The sequence below is a fragment of the Aptenodytes forsteri genome, unplaced genomic scaffold (genome assembly GCF_000699145.1).
Source record: "Aptenodytes forsteri isolate BGI_AS27 unplaced genomic scaffold, ASM69914v1 Scaffold23, whole genome shotgun sequence".
NCBI lineage: Eukaryota > Metazoa > Chordata > Aves > Sphenisciformes > Spheniscidae > Aptenodytes > Aptenodytes forsteri.
In genome coordinates, this window is record NW_008796043.1 from 549,812 (window position 1) to 568,895 (window position 19,084).

The window sequence follows — 19,084 nt, forward strand, 5'->3', positions numbered from 1 at the left end:
GGCACAGGTTGCCCAGAGAGGTGGTGGATGCCCCATCCCAGGAAACATTCAAGGTCGGGTTGGACGGGGCTCTGAGCAAGCTGATCTAGTTGAAGATGTCCCTGCCCACAGCAGGGGGTTTGGACTAGATGACCTTTAGAGGTCCCTTCCAACCCAAACTATTCTATGAGTCTATGATTCTAAATCAGGAGCCAAAAGTTTGGCAGAGTTCAGTCTCCATTCAGTGTATCTACAAATATATTCATTTACTGTAAGATGACAAGCTTCCCAGCATCCCCTGGCCCTGGCTCCCTCAATATCCTTAAATGAGGTGACATTTAGCTATTCAGTCTAAAGACCTTTTGATAGTACAGCACTTACTGTGAAATGTGGTGTTTGGGTTAGCTGGATGTCTCTGTCACTTATTTCCCAGAGAGGATTTGAAAGTTATATATGTTTAGCAACTACTGTATGCTAAAGACAAATGGGTTTCCACAAGGTCTCATAATCTGCTGGGAAACTGTCTCTCTCTAATGCTTGAAAAATTGCAGAACAAAAAAGAAACAAAGGAAACAGATAAGAAAGCCTTTGTGTTTTGGAAAAGAGATGGATTGGGGAGGGGGGAGCGGAGAATGTTGAATGTTTGGGGGGGGGTTGCCAAGAGTTTGCTTTTCTGTTCCTTTATCCCTCATGAAGTTTTTCCCACCAGCACTATCAGTATAAAATACTACTAAGTTAGAAAAATAGAAGTCCCTACCCACTTTGCATAGATGTAGCTGTTTATACAAGGGCATTTAGCTTTAAAAAATGAATTAGGTTGTGCATGAGACCTTGGGATAAGCAGGTAAAGGATTGTGCGAGTGGATCCACATGCTGGAATTACTCAAACAGCTTAAAAACTACAGCCTCAGCGCACCACATGTGAAACTGTAGGTAAAAACATAAAGTTCATAGTTCTTGACTCAGTTTTCACAGTGCAAGTCCAAAAATAAATTTACAAATTGTAACTAGCAGCCTACTTTAGCCATGTCAGTATTAAGGGGAGTACAGGCATCTAAATATTCAGAGCTATTGACAGTGCCTGCTTACTACTTCAACCCAAACCTGAAGGCATCTAAACTCACTTGGTGTTTCTATTCAGAACTGTGCATTTCCCCACATGATTAGTAGCATGTGTGGAAATGTCTCAGTCCAAACAAGCAGCTGTCTGGCACACACCTGCTCTCAGCCCTTACACGTATATCAACAGCGCTGCAAGTCCAACACAAGGCACTGCACCATGGCCATTGAAGACTGGCATCCAACAGACATGACCTGTAGGAGACTACATTTGGTGGAAATGTGAGAGATCCGAAATGGGTTCTCACCTCAGCTGTGAGGGATCCGAACCCTCACCTGGGATCTCCAAGACATGGGGGATGCTGCAGCACCCAGGCTCGCAGGGGGCCGGGAGCAAACACGCTCCCACTGAGGCTGCTCAGCTGAATGGTCAAGAAAGGAGGACCCCTGCAAGCAACACCTAGCCGGCTCTAGAGAGTACACATATGAATGTGTATAAATGTACACAGAGAGTAAGATCTAAAGATGGATTAGGTATCTTGATGTCTAATGGGTTAACCCTAGTGTACATACTACTTATTATTACTGTATTCAGAATGGGAATGATTCAGCTATCCTTGTATTTTCCAAGTTATTATCTGAGCCTGTAGGAATCTTTTAAAAAAGAAAAAGAAAAAGAAAAAGAAAGTGTTAAGCTTATGTTGTTAAATCCATCTGCCCTGCCCTTCCAACCAGAGGCAAAGAAAGTCATTTTTCAAAATGACACCAGTAGAAGCTATTTAAATTCAAAGAAATGTTTCAAACAAACTTCCATAGGAGTAAAGTGAGAGAAGCAAGTAGATTGAGCACAAAAAATAAATACCTCATGGTCTTGCTTATACCAAACAAACAGGGAAATGCATGTTTTCTGGATAGATCTTCGCAGAGCAATTTCCAAGGGAAATCTGCAAAATACTAAGCTGGCTCTTGCAGTTTGAATGCAATGACATGATGAGTTTCTTGCAAATGTGTGCCAAAAAAACTAATCCAAACTGGAAAGAAGAGAGGAAAGCTCCTATGAGACAGTTTTTATAAAAGCTTCATTCAGGGACTCCGCCCTCATGTACTGTACCAGCCACCTTAGCTTTTCCACTCTGCCTGGTCCAAGAAAGCACCGACTAGTATATTAAAAATGCTGGCTTTAAAATGTTTGGGAATGGACAGGGACAGCAATGTATGTTTTAATAATCAGACACAGATTATCAGATGACCTTTTAGTCAAAATGAGGTACAGAGATTTAGGTCTAACAGACTACAAAATGAGTAAACTAAAGGAATACGGATGGGAAAAAATATGAAAAATATTTCAAATTGCTCAGTCCCTCCAAGAATCAGGCACTTTCTAATGGAAAAGTGTAGTCAGGTTATTAAAACATAATGCTAGGTATCTGGAGATACTGTTCCCAGTCCAGTAAATAGAAGTTTTTGACACTTATAACCAGGATTTCAAGCAAAAGCACTTCTCCTTCCAGCTGTACAATCAACTTCCTTGGGAAAGGCATTTAACCCCTCAAACTTCAGCATTCCTATTTCTAAAACAAATCTAGCCCACTTCTTACACCACAAGCACATTGGGAACCATAATTAATTTTTCATAAAAATAGTATAAGGTACCACTTTCCACATATATTCATCATTTTAAAAAAATATTTCTTTAACTAACCCCCCTGTTCTCTAAGTACCATTCATGTGTAGCACATGTTTTTTCATCGGTTATGACTTATGGCAAGGACCCACCACTACAAGCTGAGAATATGTGTGTACTTACATCCCAGTTAAAAATAAGACCATGAATGCTGGTATTACTTATCTGCTCTTCCAGAAAATGAGTGGTGATCTCTCTGCACCTGACAGTGTATTTATAATGAAACACGGTCAATATATGCACCCGAAATTCTGGGAACGGATTTTGTGTCTGACTTGTTTTCTCTCTCTCTCCTTCCTTATCCCCAACACCAGGACTCAGTTTCCTCAGGCTTTTTCTGTTTGCTGCCGCTTTCATCTCTCACTCACCTACTGTCACAACCCCACGTATTGAATGGCAGCAGCTAATAAAACTATGCTCATGGTTTTATGGTTTTTCATAAAACTACTCCATTCTGTGCCCTTTTTTTGCCTTACTTCTGCTGTGGCTCTGTGTACACTCAGTGTACTGAAGAACAAGCCTCCCTTGTGATTGTGTGAAATAACATTTAACAGCTTTGCAAAACTGATTTTATTTCTAAAAAGGGCATTTCATTTCTCAAACATGCTGAAATTCATTAAAGTATTTTGTGCCATCTGTTTCCTCTTTGTAAATAAATAACTCTTTCCATCATGGCAACCACTATGACAAGCTACTAATATTTATGAGGATGTAGCAACTCTCACAGGAACAGAAAAAGTGACATATATGTGAACAGCAAAGAGAATCCATTTCAGCTTAAGGTGAACTTGGAAGCAGTCCCCAGCACCAGCATGAAGATGATATCCTTACATGTAACCCGGGAACACTGAGTATAACTCTTACATAAATCGATGTCTGTATTCCCATACCCAGCAAAGACCCCCAGGGGATTTCAGCCTGCTTCGAGTCAGACCCACCATTTCTTGAATGAGTTCAAACAGTTGTTCAATGACACCCTCATCAGATCGGCCGCTCTGCCGGCACAGCTGGCTTTCCGGTGAGGTTGGCCGCCTTTAAGTGGAAACTGTCAGTATCTGCCAAATGGTGGCCAGACACCAGAGCAGACTTAACCAATTAGTAGAATACCCCATCCGATGGCTGGATGCGATCTCTGTGTGTGTGTGTATGTGCACGCTCCACCTGAGTGCTACCAAATCTGAAGGCTGCGGTGGTACCAGTACAGGCAGCCTGCCCTCCCAGGTGAGCCAAAAGGGAGTCAGTCTCCTCCTCGCTGGGCCAGCAGAAGCCATTTCAAGTTTCCCACAGCTGAAAGTCGCTGTGTGCGTGCTTTATGCAAGGGCCTGTAGGAGCCAGAGCGGCTCGCTCGCTGCCCACCAGTGAGCTGTGAAACACAGGTGATTAGTTCCAGATGCTGCTTCAGTGCCTTTCCTTCTGCGGAAAGTGTGCAGAAGTCACTTCTTTCGGTTTCACGGGACTCCCCCAAAATGGAAAACACACCAAAAGTCAGTGCGGATTTGTTATCCCTCCTTCAACATCAGGCAGGCTGCAGCGGCAACTAAGACGTCTGTGGAAAGACTTCTCCATGAGCCGAAGGGATCTGTGTTACACTCGCTATGGACCTTACAGCTGATTCACGATAGACCTTACAGCAAGAACCAGAACCTCTTATTAAGTTCCCGTCTGTTGTCACAGCATGCCCAATACTTGCAGCAGGTTTGCCAACCCCATGACAGTCCCATTCACACTCTAACAGGGACCTTGCTTTGGACAGGTAAGAGAAGTGCCTTGTGACAGAAACCAGAGGAACAGGATAGCTGCTTCAAAACTCACTATATTTGACCTGCCTGTTCACGCCTCCAAACTTTCTCCCTAAGGTTTTGACCAACTGCACCAAACCAGTCTTTCAAACTTCTTATAAGTTTGTTTCTCTTAAAAATCTCGCTACAGGAAAGCCATTTTTCTCACCGCTTCTGAATTATAATAAAAGCAGATCAGGTAACTGCATCTATCTGATAATTTACAGTACAACATTCACTTGTAAATTCAAAACTTTTTCTTCTTAGCACACTGTGATCACAATCAGTATATAATCTTGGTAGAACTTGCCATTTACATTTTGCATAATCAGGGCCAGGGGGGAATCCAGCTTTAATTGTTCATGAAAAAAATGGGGCGATAGAGAAGCTGAGCCTGCAGTTTTCAGACATATCAGAAAATATAATTTCTTAGAGCCTGAAAGCATTCCAGTGTAAAACATTTTGGGCTCACGGAAAGGTAATTGTGCAAATATACAGGCCCTGTGTAAACATTAAAGTATTTACAAGGTCCTCCAAGGATTTCAATCAGACAGATTGTTGGCTCGTCTTCACTATCCTTGTCATTATATTTTTCTGTATTCATGCCTCCATTGTATATACTTGGTTATGAGGACTGCAGTAACTACCAATACACTTCCAAGTGCAGTAGGTCAGCAGTGAGCTATTACTCAGCCTCCAGCCCTTTCCATCAAAGGAAGGTGCTGCTGACCGGGTCTCCGCGAGCCCTCCTCTCAGCCAGCTCCACGCTTGCTCCTCATCCACTGCTCTGCGTAAGCCTGCTGCTCCTAACCTTGAGGGCACGGCACCAGCTCCAGCTCTCATCCTGGACATTTTAGGAAAGGGAACGGCTAAGGGTGGGAAAAGTTTATTTTAGGTTGGAGGAAGGGTTATATCTGCTGGTATTTACTGTAGCATGGGAAGAGTAATTTGGTTTATTTGTTCAGACTCTGCTCTAGAAATAAACAGTAATGCAACCAGAATCTTGGGCATCTTTATATGGTTTTACCAATCTAAATAAATGAAGTCATTTTGATTCATGTAGTAACTTTAGGTAGTAGCTTCATTAAATAGTCAAAATTAGAGCAGGTCGAAAATCATCTTATAGAGTTCACAAGAAATTTTGCCTTTACGTAAGGCCTTTCATTTAAGAACTTGACAATACTTGGCAAAGACAACAGATGCTGAAAGCCACACAAGGTATATAGGCACTATTTCCCTTCTGAATCCCTGAAGATTAAGGCTGAAAAGGCCCATTAGGTCATTTCTGTAGATCACTCATTGTCACTGGGTCTTATTTTTCCCCAAAATCCTATAAAGAGAGATAATCAGATCTCCTGAAAAATACAAAGCTAAGTAGCCTTGTCTATCACCACCTGTTAAAGAGCAAAAAATGCATCAATAACGTAAGTATTGGGGTTAATATACAGCAGTAACTGCCCAGCTGGAAGCGCACTTTCCATTCATGTTCAGATTAAGACAACCTTCTTCACACAGATTCATGTGCACCAAGTATTCACCTTTTTTTTTTTTTAGGAGCAGTTCTGGATAATTTGGAGCCAAGCATAGTCTGAAGGCTCGAGCACAGTGAAGCAAGCTACGTATCAGCCTCTTGCCAAGTTAAAAGGATTGCAAAGTGAGACAGGCTGGACTTTCCCACAGAGATCTGTGGGAGCTGGTGCAGAGGCAGGAGGGAGCAATAAGTCCTTTCACCCATCCCACATGGGCACCACCAACCCCACGCTGAAAACAAGGCAAGGCTGTGCTGCTGTTCTTCCGCGCACATAAAGCGACATCTGGCTCTGCCATAGTATTTTTGTCAGGGGGTCAATACCACCATTTATGGCTCGTACATTTGCTTCTCAGGTAATGGGATCACACTAAACTCCAAACCCAGCACAGGAGAATAGGCAAAAAAAAGGGACTAAAAATGGTTCTTTGCCATGTTTGCTTAGTCTGACATAGAGGCAACTTAAAGCCCAAATGTAATTTTAATAAATCTCCCTCACATCTCAACACCTTCCCTCCATCTTTTCTGTAGCAGCCAGGGTTCTCCCCAGACAAAGCGTGGCCTTGTTACAGCAGCTCCCTTTTTCCTTTGTGCAGCCAGAACAGGATCCAGCTTCCACCGCAAACACTCTACAAAAGATGGGCTGGATGCCCTCTGATGCGAAAACATTGCCAAGTCCACCACCTAATGACGCCTCTCAGGATGAAAGCGCCAAGCAGCCATGAAACACACCGGCTTCTCAAAGAGGCGAGACGGGATGCACCACGTGCATCTTGGTGAGTTGTATTTGGATGAACACTTGTGTCAACAAGATGGGTAAGGAATCTTCTAGTGTAATAGTTGCTAGTCTAGGCCCAAACCAAAAGCACCCCTCCCCCTCCACAAAGTCTGGTGATTTTCAAAATCCAAAGCCTCATCTAAAAAGTTCACTAATTACCCCACATTTTATAACAGGCCAAACCAGGACCTTGGATCCCAAATAACCCTCAAACTTGGGTTGGTTCAAATTCTGGATCCAATGTCTGCGGTGTGGGCTAAGGCAAAACTAGAAGGGAGAAAGAAAAAAAAAAAATCAGCCTTGCTCCATGGATCTTTAATATAGGGCCACCTCTGATACACTTTAAAAAAATATAATAAGACCGCTATAATATATATTCCAGCCAAAATTCTTGGCTCCTAAAAGCAGCTTTATATGGTATGCAATACAGAAACACCCAGGAGACGCTATAAGAACTTTGACAAGGCTAATATTAAGCTAGAACAAAACAGAACTACTGGCACCAGCTCCACTCAGCTCTTAAGTAAACTTGTCCCATTAAAAAGTAGCCTCTAAGATATTTTTTCTCTGAAGTGTATAGTAGCTTATAAAAAGCAGGAAGGGTTGCCAAGTCATAGATGTGTTCAAGTACTCCTTACCCTCATTAAAGAACATTCCCTGGCAGCCAGCAGCTTTGAGTGTTCCAGTGAACCAGATTTTATGAGGGGGGTGTTTACAGTGGTGTGTGATGTAGCTGGAAATCACGGTGCACCATAGCAGCCCTGTACTAGATACAGCTGTGTTTGGAGCCTTATCACCCAGGGCACAGAATACAACAGGTGGGGTGATCAATGAGGTTCCAAAAAAAATAATGAGTGTTAAGAAAACAAATCTCAAGCCTCTCTGTTCCATAGGAAGAAAAGCATCCAGAGATGCCAGTGACCAAATATGAATTAGGTAGTGAAATACCACTGAGGATCTAGGTCTCACCTCCATCAGTTTCATATATAACAGTATTTATAGACATGTCTTCATAGTGAGCATGTAATAATTTAGCTTCTTAATGTACCCACTGATTTCCACAGCAGTTAAGAGTTAAATTCTTTTGTGGATCTGGACCTTAACAACACCCCCCACCTTGTTCATGGAAAGGCTATTTTCTCTTCTCAGTTCGGTGTCTAACACATTTTCTGCCCAGGGATGTTATCCAGCCCTGTAAGGGAAATCAACAAATGATCAAATACAGAAGGTCTTTTCATCCTTAACACCGATGAAGAACTGGGAAAGCAAAGATCCGCACTTTCTCTCTAACAGTATGAGTGCTGAGGACCTAAAAATATGCGTTCTCTTGAGTTTCTCATTTTTCCTCCCTGTTACCAACAAGGCACTGTTTTCCAAAGGCTTTTCAGTTTCAGTTGAAGAAGGATCCCAATTTATGGGGCATTTCTATGGCATTTAAGCAGGCTGCTAGTCATCCAAATCTTTCACTCTGCATACACAAATAGAATTTATCACCTGTTTATAAACATATGCTAGCTACCAGTTCCTACACAGCTGACCCCTGTCCCTGTTATGATTTGGGGAATCCAGCAATGCACAGTTTATACATTTTGTGATTTTACAGAATAATTAATACTGAACAAAGAGGATGTAGAACCTGCCACACATGTAACTGTGTCACCTACACTTTCCCAGAGCAGCAATAACGTGGTTGCAAACCCTCAGCCAAGCTGACACAACCAGAGAAAGAGGATAGCCTGTGCAAAACTGACATCTAGGTGTAGACATTCTGTCCTGGTTTCGGCAAGGATAGTTAATTTCCTTCCTAGTAGCTGGTACAGCGCTGTGTTTTGGATTTAGGATGAGAACAATGTTGATAACACACCGATGTTCTAGTTGTTGCTAAGCAGTGCTTACACTAGTCAAGGACTTTTCAGCTTCCCATGCTCTACTGACTGAGAAGGCTGGAGGTGCACAAGAAGCTGGGAGGGGGCACAGCCAAACTGGCCAAAGGGACATTCCATACCATGTGACGTCATGCTCAGTACATAAACTGGGGAAAGCTGGCCGGGATTATTATTATTACATTATTATTATTGTTATTTTATTTCAATTATTAAACTGTTTTTATCTCAACCCACGAGTTTTTCTCACTTCTACTCTTCCAATTCTCTCCCCCATCCCACCCGGGGGGAGAGAGGGAGGAGGGGAGTGAGCGAGTGGCTGTGTGGTGCTCAGTTGCCGACTGAGGTTAAACCACGACACATTTGAAGATAAAAATACTCCCAAAGTGTAGCAAACAAGTGGAACATAAAAACAGCAAAGCCTTACATACCCTGGGTGGTCACTCTGAGATAAAAGAAAGACTAGAGAAGCAGATAGGGAGGCTCCCACAGCATCTTGTTAGCTGCAGGAGCAGTCAGAGAGAAAACAAATGAGAAATCTTGGTCCGCAGGGAAAACACATGGAAAGAAAAGTCATGGCCAGGCACCTTTCTGTAGAATTTTGACTCAAGTTTCAAGGATGCTCAGAAGAGATGAGGAAACAGAGATAAGGAAACATGTACAGAGACTAATTTTTTTTTAAACTGTCTTGTCTTAATCTGTGTATTTCTCATGCTAGGTAAAGTAATAGGATCTTGGTTTTGGAATTCTTACAAAGACTGCATGTTAGGCTTCATAATTTGTTTCAATTATGACATTTTTTACTTTAAGAGGCAGATTATAAATCCAGAGTTCCCTTGAGTCAATATTCAGGGTTTGGGATGCCTAAGCTATAAGACAGATCTAGGGATCGGTCCAAATCCTGGACGTCTAAGGTGGCTGAATGGTGAAGATTGATTTGTTTGAGGGGATAACAAGGTAACATAGCATCCAAGAAGTATGCTGGAGAGACCAAGAAACGGGCCAGTGCCATAGAATCATAGAACCATAAAACGGTTTGGGTAGGAAGGAACCTTTGACAATCATCTAGTTCCAACCCCCCTGCCATGGGCAGGGACACCTTCCACTAGATCAGGTTGCTCAAAGCCCCGTCCAACCTGGCCTTGAACACTTCCAGGGATGGGGCACCCACGACTTCTCAGGGCAACCTGTTGCAGTGTCTCACCACCCTCATCATAATAAATGTCTTCCTTATGTCCAATCTAAACCTATCCTCTTTCAGTTTAAAACTGTTGCCCCTTGTCCTATCACTACAGAACCTGGTAAAAGGTCTCTCCCCATCCATCCTATAAGCCCCCTTTAAGTATTGAAAAGTTGCAGTAAGGACTCCCCAGAGCCTTCTCTTCTCCAGGCTGAACAACCACAACACTCTCAGCTTTTCTTCACAGGAGATGTGTTCCAGCCCTTTGATCATTTTCATGGCCCTCCTCTGGATCTGCTCTAAAAGGCCCATGTCTTTCTTGTAATGAGGACTCCAGAGCTGGATGCAGTACTCCAGGTGGGGTCTCACAAAAGCAAAGGGAGAGAATCACCTTCCTCGACCTGCTGGCCATACTTCTTTTCATGCAGCCCAGGGTACAATTGGCCTTCTGGGTTGCAATTACACATTGTCAGCTCATATCTAATTTTTCATCTCCCAATATCCCCAAGTCCACAGGGCTGCTCTCAATCCATTCATTACCCTGTCTGTACTGATACTGGTGATTGCCCCAACGCAGGTGCAGGATCTTGTTGAACTACATGAGGTTCACAATGGCCCACTCCTCAAGCCTGTCAAGGTCCCTCTGGATGGCATCCTTTCTCTCAAGCGTATCAACTGCGCTACTCAGCTTTGTGTCATCTGCAAACTTTCTGAGGGTACAATCCCACTGTCTGTCATTAATAAAGATATTGAACAGTACCGGTCCCAATATGGACTCCTGAGAGACACCACCTGTTACTGATCTCCATTTGGACATTGAGTCATTGACTACAACTTTTTGGATGCGGCCACCCAGCTAATGCCTTATCCATCAAATATTCCATCCATCAAACCCATCTCTCTCCAATTTAGCTAAAAGGATGTTGTATGGGACTGTATCAAAGGCCTTACAGAAGTCCAAGTAGATGACATCCATAGCTCTTCCCTTGCCCACTGATGCAGTCACTCTATAGTAGAAGGCGACTAGATTAGTCAGGCATGATTTGCCCTTTGTGAAGCCGTATTGGCCGTCTCAAATCACCTCCCTGTCTTCCAAATGCCTCAACATAGCTTCCAGCAGGATCTGTTCCATGATCTTACCGGGCACAAAAGTGAGGCTGACTGGTTGGTAGTTCCCATGGTCCTCCTTTTTATCCTTTTTAAAAATGGGTGTGATGTTTCCCTTTTTCCAGTCACTGAGGACTTCACCTGACTGCCAAGACTTTTCAAGTATGATGGAGAGCGGCTTAGCAACTACATCTGCCAGTTCAGATGTGTATCAGCCTATTCAGACTATGTCTAAGAGGATTTAGACTAAAACTTGGCAGCCTGTAAAGTGTCTAGCTATAAAATCTTTACCAAGTTGTGATACTATGTATTTTGCTTTGGAGTATCAGTATATCTGTGACCAAGTTATCCAGAAACTTTCTTTAATGTTCCTGGAGAGGAAAGGGGAAGGAGTGGGAGGGAAATGAAATTTTATATATATAAAAAAATATATATATATATTTGTCCTTCAAGTGAATAGGCCCTCACTCTGAACCAGGAAAGCAGCTATAATTCTTTCCATGGACTTGTCATCTAACTGGAATACCATGGGAAACTTTATGACTTCTTCCCCTCTGTTTTATCTGCCATGGTACATATAGAAGTCATCCATAATGTCACAGATTGTTTTTATTTCCTCCTACCACATTGCTGGCTCTTTTTCCTCTCATGTCAAATACAGTTAGATTATACCCAGCATTCAATGTGCCTGCTAAAAACTTTCAGATATGGCTACATTTGGAAGAAAGTTATAAAGTGTGGACAGAATGAGTCGCCAATATTTTATTCTTCTAAAGGGTCATTTGAAACTAAGAGATTGTCCAGTAGACCTCAATACTGGGTAAAATGACAGCTAAAGTGTCCTGCAAATAGTTTTGGTTGTGGATATATACTACCCAAATATGCCTTAAGGAAAAGAAAAAGTCTTTCTATGGTAAATAAATAAATTCATTTTTCCTTCTATTTCTTCACCACATTACCTAATTCATTCTTAGAGAATATCTTAAAGAATCAGCATTTCTGCTAATTATTTTATAGAAGACAATAGTACAGAGTTCTCACTACCCACAGATAAATGTAGACCCAGCACCCACATTTAGGAGAGAAAATGGTTCTTATTAGTGGTTATAAATGCCCATGAACAGACGGAAGTTTTGGATACTGGTTCACATACTGGAAGATATACAGGACTGGTTGGATTAACATGAGTTAAAAAATAAAAACCATAACTTTTTTCCAAGCTATTCATTTAGTCTATAGTCAGTGGAGGCACTTCCAGAAGACAATTTATCCTACCTGCCTTAAATTGCTGGAATCGCTGTCTGAAAACGTACATCTTACAGTACCAAACACACAGGAAGCCCAGACTAGTCATCCAGAAGTCGGGTAAGGCAAACTCCACCATAAAGGACTCTACATACTCTGTTGTTGTTCCTCTGCTCTGTGGCATCTGCTCACAAGAAACAGAGTCACACCTGTCTGTGAAAACCTCTACTAGATTCTCCATTGGACCAATTGGACCACTAATAAACAGCATCTAACTGGGCATTAATTATAGGGCACTTACTGCTCTCAGGACTCTGGTGACAGTGGTGATTCAGATCCTACCATAAACTTGAAGAGAAAGGGACTCTCTTCTGTTCTATTTGTACAGCACATCACACTGTGGGGACATTGTTCAGGATCAGGGTCTCCTTTTACTCCTTTGTCCCTCCAAGCTCCAGGTCTCAGAGAACCCACACAGTCTCCGTGCAGAACATGACGCAGAAAACTTACAGATCAGCAACATAAGAGACCTCACCATTTTCTCCTGTGACGAACAAAAGGTTCCACATCCAAGTAGGGAATGCATTTCAGCTTCAGGAGGGAACTGTACAGGGATGTGCTGAACAAGTCACCAACCATCTTGGCCACCATGACAGCCAGCATTATCAGTAGCAGGGACTGGACATCATTCGTGATCTCTACCTAAGGAGAAAACAGAACAAAGGACTTTCCACTTTTTTCATATACCTGGAGACGATGGCAATGGTTGCACAGGACTACCTACTTCTTTCACAAGGGAACAGGAAGCAATTCAGTCTGCTAAAAGTGGAAGGGCGCTCCCCCTCCTTTCCCAGGGATAGGTAATCAATCAACACTTCCACCAGAGAGTCTTGGCTGATGCAGTGACAGCTCCCCCTCCCGTTCCTATCAGCTTGAAGCACTGCACTTACATTAAAACTCGCATCTGATTCCCATATTTCAGGTGGCTTGTGATAATTTTGAAGCATGAGAGGAGGGTAAGTAGAGACAGAGTAGCCAGATTGCTTAAAATAGCTTGGCATTGTGACAAATATTAAAAAATGCAAACAAATCCAAATATTTTTTCTTTCTTGCTGAGCTCAGGAGATATAAAATTGTTTTCCCATACTGCTGCTTCCTGACAGAACAAGATCCTTGTACAAACATTGTCTTGAAGGATGCCAGAAAAGGGAACAAGAAGCTTTCAACAGAAGTCCAGCTCAGGAGATCAAGCAGCAGGAACATCACACAGTTACCACGCTGAACAACATTCGGCAGTACAAGGCATGGTGCAGACATCCCTGTCCCCATGATCTCAAATCTATGAATGTGGCACTGCAGCGCTGGTTGTAGAGAAACATATGCACAAATTATAGTATCTCACCTAAAACACCTTTCGTAAGTATACTTGCACTTTCTCCCGATGTAGTGAGGGTATGGTCAGATGAGTGGCAAACGTGTAGCGTGTTTTAATACTTTATCCCCTTTCAGTTATTTGGTTTTGCCTCTGCGGTTGGACACAGCCACCGTAACAGTACTGTTAGCTCACTGCAACACAGAGGTAGACTGAGTTCTCTTGACCTACTACCGCCAATGTCTAACAGCTGTGGTGGCAGTGCCTTAACAAAGCACACCGATACAACTGCCTTTGAATAAAGGATTCAGAGTGAATCCTCGTACGCAAAGTAGAGAGTAATGTGAATGCACTTAATACTGTTTATGCCCAACTCACAATCAAGTCAAATATTTTTCATGGCGAAAATGACTGCACAGAAATATTCTCTTTACATTACCTTAATAGCAGTTTTTACTAAAAAGTCTTATCTCCTTTCACTTCCCACTATTTCCGCTACCATTGCATCCTATTAAAAAGGGATATTGATTAGCAATTATCCTGGGATTAAATATGCAAACTTTCCTCATAACCCTAAGAGGCTTTCGCCGAGAAACTTCTCTCCAACTCAGACAAAGTGAATTGCAGCACGTTGCCATTTAATAGACCTCATTAGCTAGAGATTGTTAAGTACTCCAAGAATCTACATTCAAAGAATGCCAATAAACACATTTCTGCCTGATAAGCTGTAGCAAACTTATCCAGGCTTATACTTTCACCCTCCTTCTGTCTCTGTTCTGGGTTTGGAAAGATAACATCCAGGATGATTTACAGTATATCTCAACAAGGGACTCATATGGCATGGTCAGCCGTGTACGACAGGGTCATGCAACTGTCCTTTCTGCTTGGACATAGCCAGGGATTTCTAATAACACCACAGCATTCTTTGAATGTCTCTTTAAACCTAGTATTCAACTGTTTTATTTAAAAACACCAGGAACACATCAGTTGAAAGGAAAACAGCAACTGTGGGATTTGAAGAATTGCTTCATCATATCTGCCGCAACTCATTCACACAGATGGAGACTCCTTTACTGTGGATTCCTTTTAAGGTTTTTTTAAAGTATCTTGCTATGGGGAACTTTTCTGGAATAAAACCAGCATTAAAAATTAATATAAAACCACAAAAAATATATAAAAGCACTCTAAATACCACTAAAAATCTATAAAAGCACTCTAAATTTAAAAACCCTTGAAACTCAAACTCTAAAAAACACTCTCAAGTGTTGCTTTAACCTATACAGAATATCTCCAGAACAGCAAGAACCAGAGCCTGGCTTTCCAGGCTCCCCTCCTTGTTTTTCATCTCATTTTATCCCTTCCTCCTACCCTCCCATCCTCTAGCAGGGACAGTCAAGCTGGCCTGGCCCGGGCCCTCATCCTTTATTGTCGCAAACATTCAGCAGCATTTTACATCTGCTATTGAGAAACTCTGAGGCTTGTGCTGATTTTCCCCAGCCCTGCAGCCCTCCTGAGTGCTGGGATTGGGGGGGGGATGGCTCCTCTCTACAACAGCGCATTGAACACTCGGAGCAAGTGCCTCTGGGTTCAGCGTCGGACTTCACTTTGTCCAAGAGTTAACGCCTGCCGAGCAGAAATGCTGTTTATCTTTGGCAGGCTAGTATGGCTGAGGTCATTAAAGAAAGACATGTTAAAAGCATTTTGAGCAATATCTTTTGTATGTAAGTAAATTTAAACTTTGGCCAAAATAGAGCTGATAGAGTTGTCCTGAACTCTCACTACAGATGGAAACTAGAGAAGCAATTTTTGTGATATGAAATTTTCTTGGAAATAGGCAATACTAGAGCAAAAACATAAAGCAAATCTGCCGATGACTTAGAAATTAATGATATATTTGAAGCATGAGCATGAAAAACAGATAAAATAATTTATAAAACTGCAAGAAAACTTTGCATGAAAATTTAACCCATTATGTGACCTTAAGATAAGGTGAAGCTGTACACTAATTATAGATCAAGTTATTTATGAAGCCCAGCCTAAAGCAAAAGTTAAAAAATTGACTTGATTTCACATCCGAGTATTTGGAGAGCTAGAGAAAACCTTATTTCCTTCTTACTGAGGGTCCTTAAGTTGTGAGAGAACATTTATTAGTTATAAAAGCATATCAAATACAAGAATAAACTCCAGAGATCAAATAAGAAATGCTTGGGAAGGGAATCGCAACAAAGACAGACTGACACACAAAAGATGCAGTCACTCATATATGAAAAAGAAAAAGTATGCCGCTCTTAGCGCCGAAGAAAAAGGAATTCATCAAAAACTGCCCAAAACCTGTAGCTAAAGCCTAAGTCCATTAATGACAAGGATGATGGCAATGCAGCAGCAAAATCCTCCTTAAGGTATCTTGATGAAAATCAAGGAAGCACAAGTTAATCCAAGAACTGTGATAGATTCAAGTCATCTTATATAAATATACGGACACACACAAACCTACGCACACATATATATGTGCTCTTCATAAAGCCTTATTAGCATTCCCTGTTTAGAGAAGGGCCATCTGCTCCCTGCTGAGAGAGACAAAGTGCAGAGCCTCGGGACTCGGCTGCATGACGAAGTTAGTGCTCGGTGAGTTTGGGTGTGAATTTACTGCGTATTAGCTACTCTGCACTAACTGCCCGTTTGGGTACCCTTGGTGCTTGGGAAGCAAAAAAACAACATACCTCACCTTCAAAAAGGAGCCCGCCTAACTCACGCGAAAGCACTCTTAAAGCTAACCTGCACAAAAGCACTCTCAGTAGGTACTAGAAGCATCCACCCAGGGAATTAGTGCCAAGTAACCAGCAGGCTGTAAATTCATGCTGGAGCTCCCTGCATACTAATTCTCCCAGCAGACAGGCCCTTGTAAGCCCAGAACAGCAGCCAAGCAAGCCCAGCCACAGCCCAGCACCATTAGGAGCCCATGTGGTCCAGGGCTGGAAGCTTATGCAGCCTCTCCTTTAAAAATACCTATCTGTTCAAACCAGTTCCTAAAGAATCTAAGAAAGGAACAAATTATACAGAGTATTACAGAGGGAGAGATAAAATAAAGGTGACAAAGCAGAGAAAGGAAGGGGGGAAGTTGGGGGCAGCCACCAAACGCCTACAACTCTTCAACCGTTAAACGTGATGTTTCATTTATTGATATTCATTCCAAGCCTGCATTTTAGGGGCTGCTCTTTAGGATGCAATTTACTCTCTGTGCATATTGCCAGATTTTTTCTTTTTCCTTTTGATCCTACGGGTGCGGCAGGCTGTGCCAAAAATGTCTTTGCCTAGGGCACCCGTCTGTGCAAAGCCAGCAGCACTAATAGGCACTGGAAGCACTCGGCGCTGACACTTCATCCATCAGCAGCCTAGTAAATTGCACCTATTTTTTTTCAATATTCTCTCTATATACAAATTCTTGAAAAATGTCGTTTACACACCCGCGCACACAGACCACAATTAATTTATTAGCACAGTTATTCAAACCTGTTTAAATATCTTCTTTGTCACCGGAGGCACTTTTCAACAAGCCCCACGGTCCTGAGTTTCTCAGGCCTCCACATCATTATAATCTATTAGGCACCTTCATGTTAGCTCTGTTTTATTATATAACACATAATTATGCATTTCATTAACAGCATCACCAGGCACGGTACATCAAAGGGAGAAAGGCAGCTGCCCAGGAAATTCAAAAAGATGCAGTTTACTTAAAGCTCACTGTTAAAAACCCTCCCCCACTTTTCAATCAAATTGTGGTTAACATGTTTCAAAGGTTTTACTCCAGCTCAGAGAACAGAGTCCAAACAACTTCATTAGACGCAAGACTGCTGATACAGTGAATATTCCCTGAACCCTTGGTATTTCCAATAATGTAAAAGAAAAGATCATCAGCCAGCTACATAGTGCAAATCAATTTTCTTTCTTCTACTGAAAACCCACTTAGCAAGAGAGCTCTCTTGCTACTTGCAGCCTACAATGACAAATGCAGAAGAGAGGGCCTATCAAAAAGAAAATAAAAAACCCAACAGATCTATTTTGTAGTCAAATTCATTTTTCAAGATTTGTTCAAATAGAAGAGCTGCCTGGCAAACTGAACAAAAAAAAGACAAAATCTCTTTCCTTCCCATGATATAAAGACGATCGTCCTTGGTAGAAGCAAACTGTCCAAAAGAAGTATTTTTGTCGTTCTTCACAAGGTTACACACACTTAACTAAAAGGCCTGGAATTTGGAAAATACTTGGGAAGAAACAAGCAGGTGCTGGACAAAGGTACAAGACAATATGTCTGAGAGTGAGTTTAAAAAGGAGGTGGATGGGAAGGGACATGAAGTCTTGGTACTAGCAGCCAAATCCAATAGTTTTGGAGTTGAGGCTGCAGCTGGCACAAAACACCAGCTCTGGGCACAGTTTCCCGGTCTCCATGCCACCAGATTTTGTGGAAGAGTACACAGTCCCCCAGGAAAGCACCTTTCATTTCTTTCACATACAACCAGAACTTCTCTCATTTGAAATTTTTGCTACTATTGATTAGAGACACAAAGAAAAAATCGTTCACGGTCAACAGAACATTTCCAAAGGGTGGAAGGCTTGTAGCCAACAGAAAAAACTTTTGATCGTTTTTTTCTTGGAGCAAATGCCAACAAGGTTGCAAGCTGATCGCTTGACGTAAAGAAGGGAAAGGAGAGAACAATTCCCTATTCACAGCAGTAAAAGAGCTGTTCATGCAGCTTTCTTGAGAATAGGAGTTTATGGAAATAACATCTCCCAGGATTAAGTTATTTGTATTGTCACAGCCATTTCATAAACAATGCAGATCTGCATTTCAATTTCTTTAATCTCTGGGTTATGATCTGCTGGCCCTTAGCAACCTGTGCATTGAACACTTGAGTCACTTTACTTCCCACTTAATAATGTCCTGACAAACTGTGAATTGAAGTGCCGTTATCACGGTCTGCTATTTGCATCTGGGATTATGCCAAAAGAGGCACCTCCTTCATGTATCGATCCAGCTGAATACTCCCTCCCTGAACTTCCACTAATCTCTCTCTTTAAAACTAAGTGAAAAATATTCCTTTCCTGTGCACTTCCCCTTTAAAGAAATCCTTTATAGTCCTAGGACTACATCCATTAACTCAACTCACTTTACTGTATCTCCTTATCACTCATCACCATCACTGCTGGAAATTTTTGGAAAAGTAGGATGCTGCAATACAGTAAACATAAATCTCCTAAAAAGACACGGTTGTCATGCTAGCCCCGAAAAGTTAAGCATTCAAGTTCCCTCACACGGCTGAAAATGATTATTTCTTGCAGCCTCAGGCACACGAAGCTGTGCATCACACTCTACAAAGGGCGGCACACCCAGCATAGGTTCACTGTGAGGACGTCCTGCCAAACCCCAGTGCCAGGAGGATTGCACAATTAGTGGGATTCTTCCTTTTCCAGAGCTCAACCCCATTAACTATTC

At 42.1% G+C, this 19,084-nt stretch overlaps 1 protein-coding gene across 1 annotated transcript in view; it reads right to left on the reverse strand.

Annotated features, from left to right (window-relative positions):
- The window catches only part of LOC109279658 (chloride channel protein C-like), a 210,823-nt gene that overhangs the window by 153,127 nt on the left and 38,612 nt on the right, over positions 1 to 19,084 (reverse strand). The window contains exon 12 of the mRNA XM_019473736.1: positions 12,757 to 12,923. Coding sequence (XP_019329281.1) covers positions 12,757 to 12,923 — 167 coding nt within the window. The remainder of the gene's footprint in view (positions 1 to 12,756; positions 12,924 to 19,084) is intronic.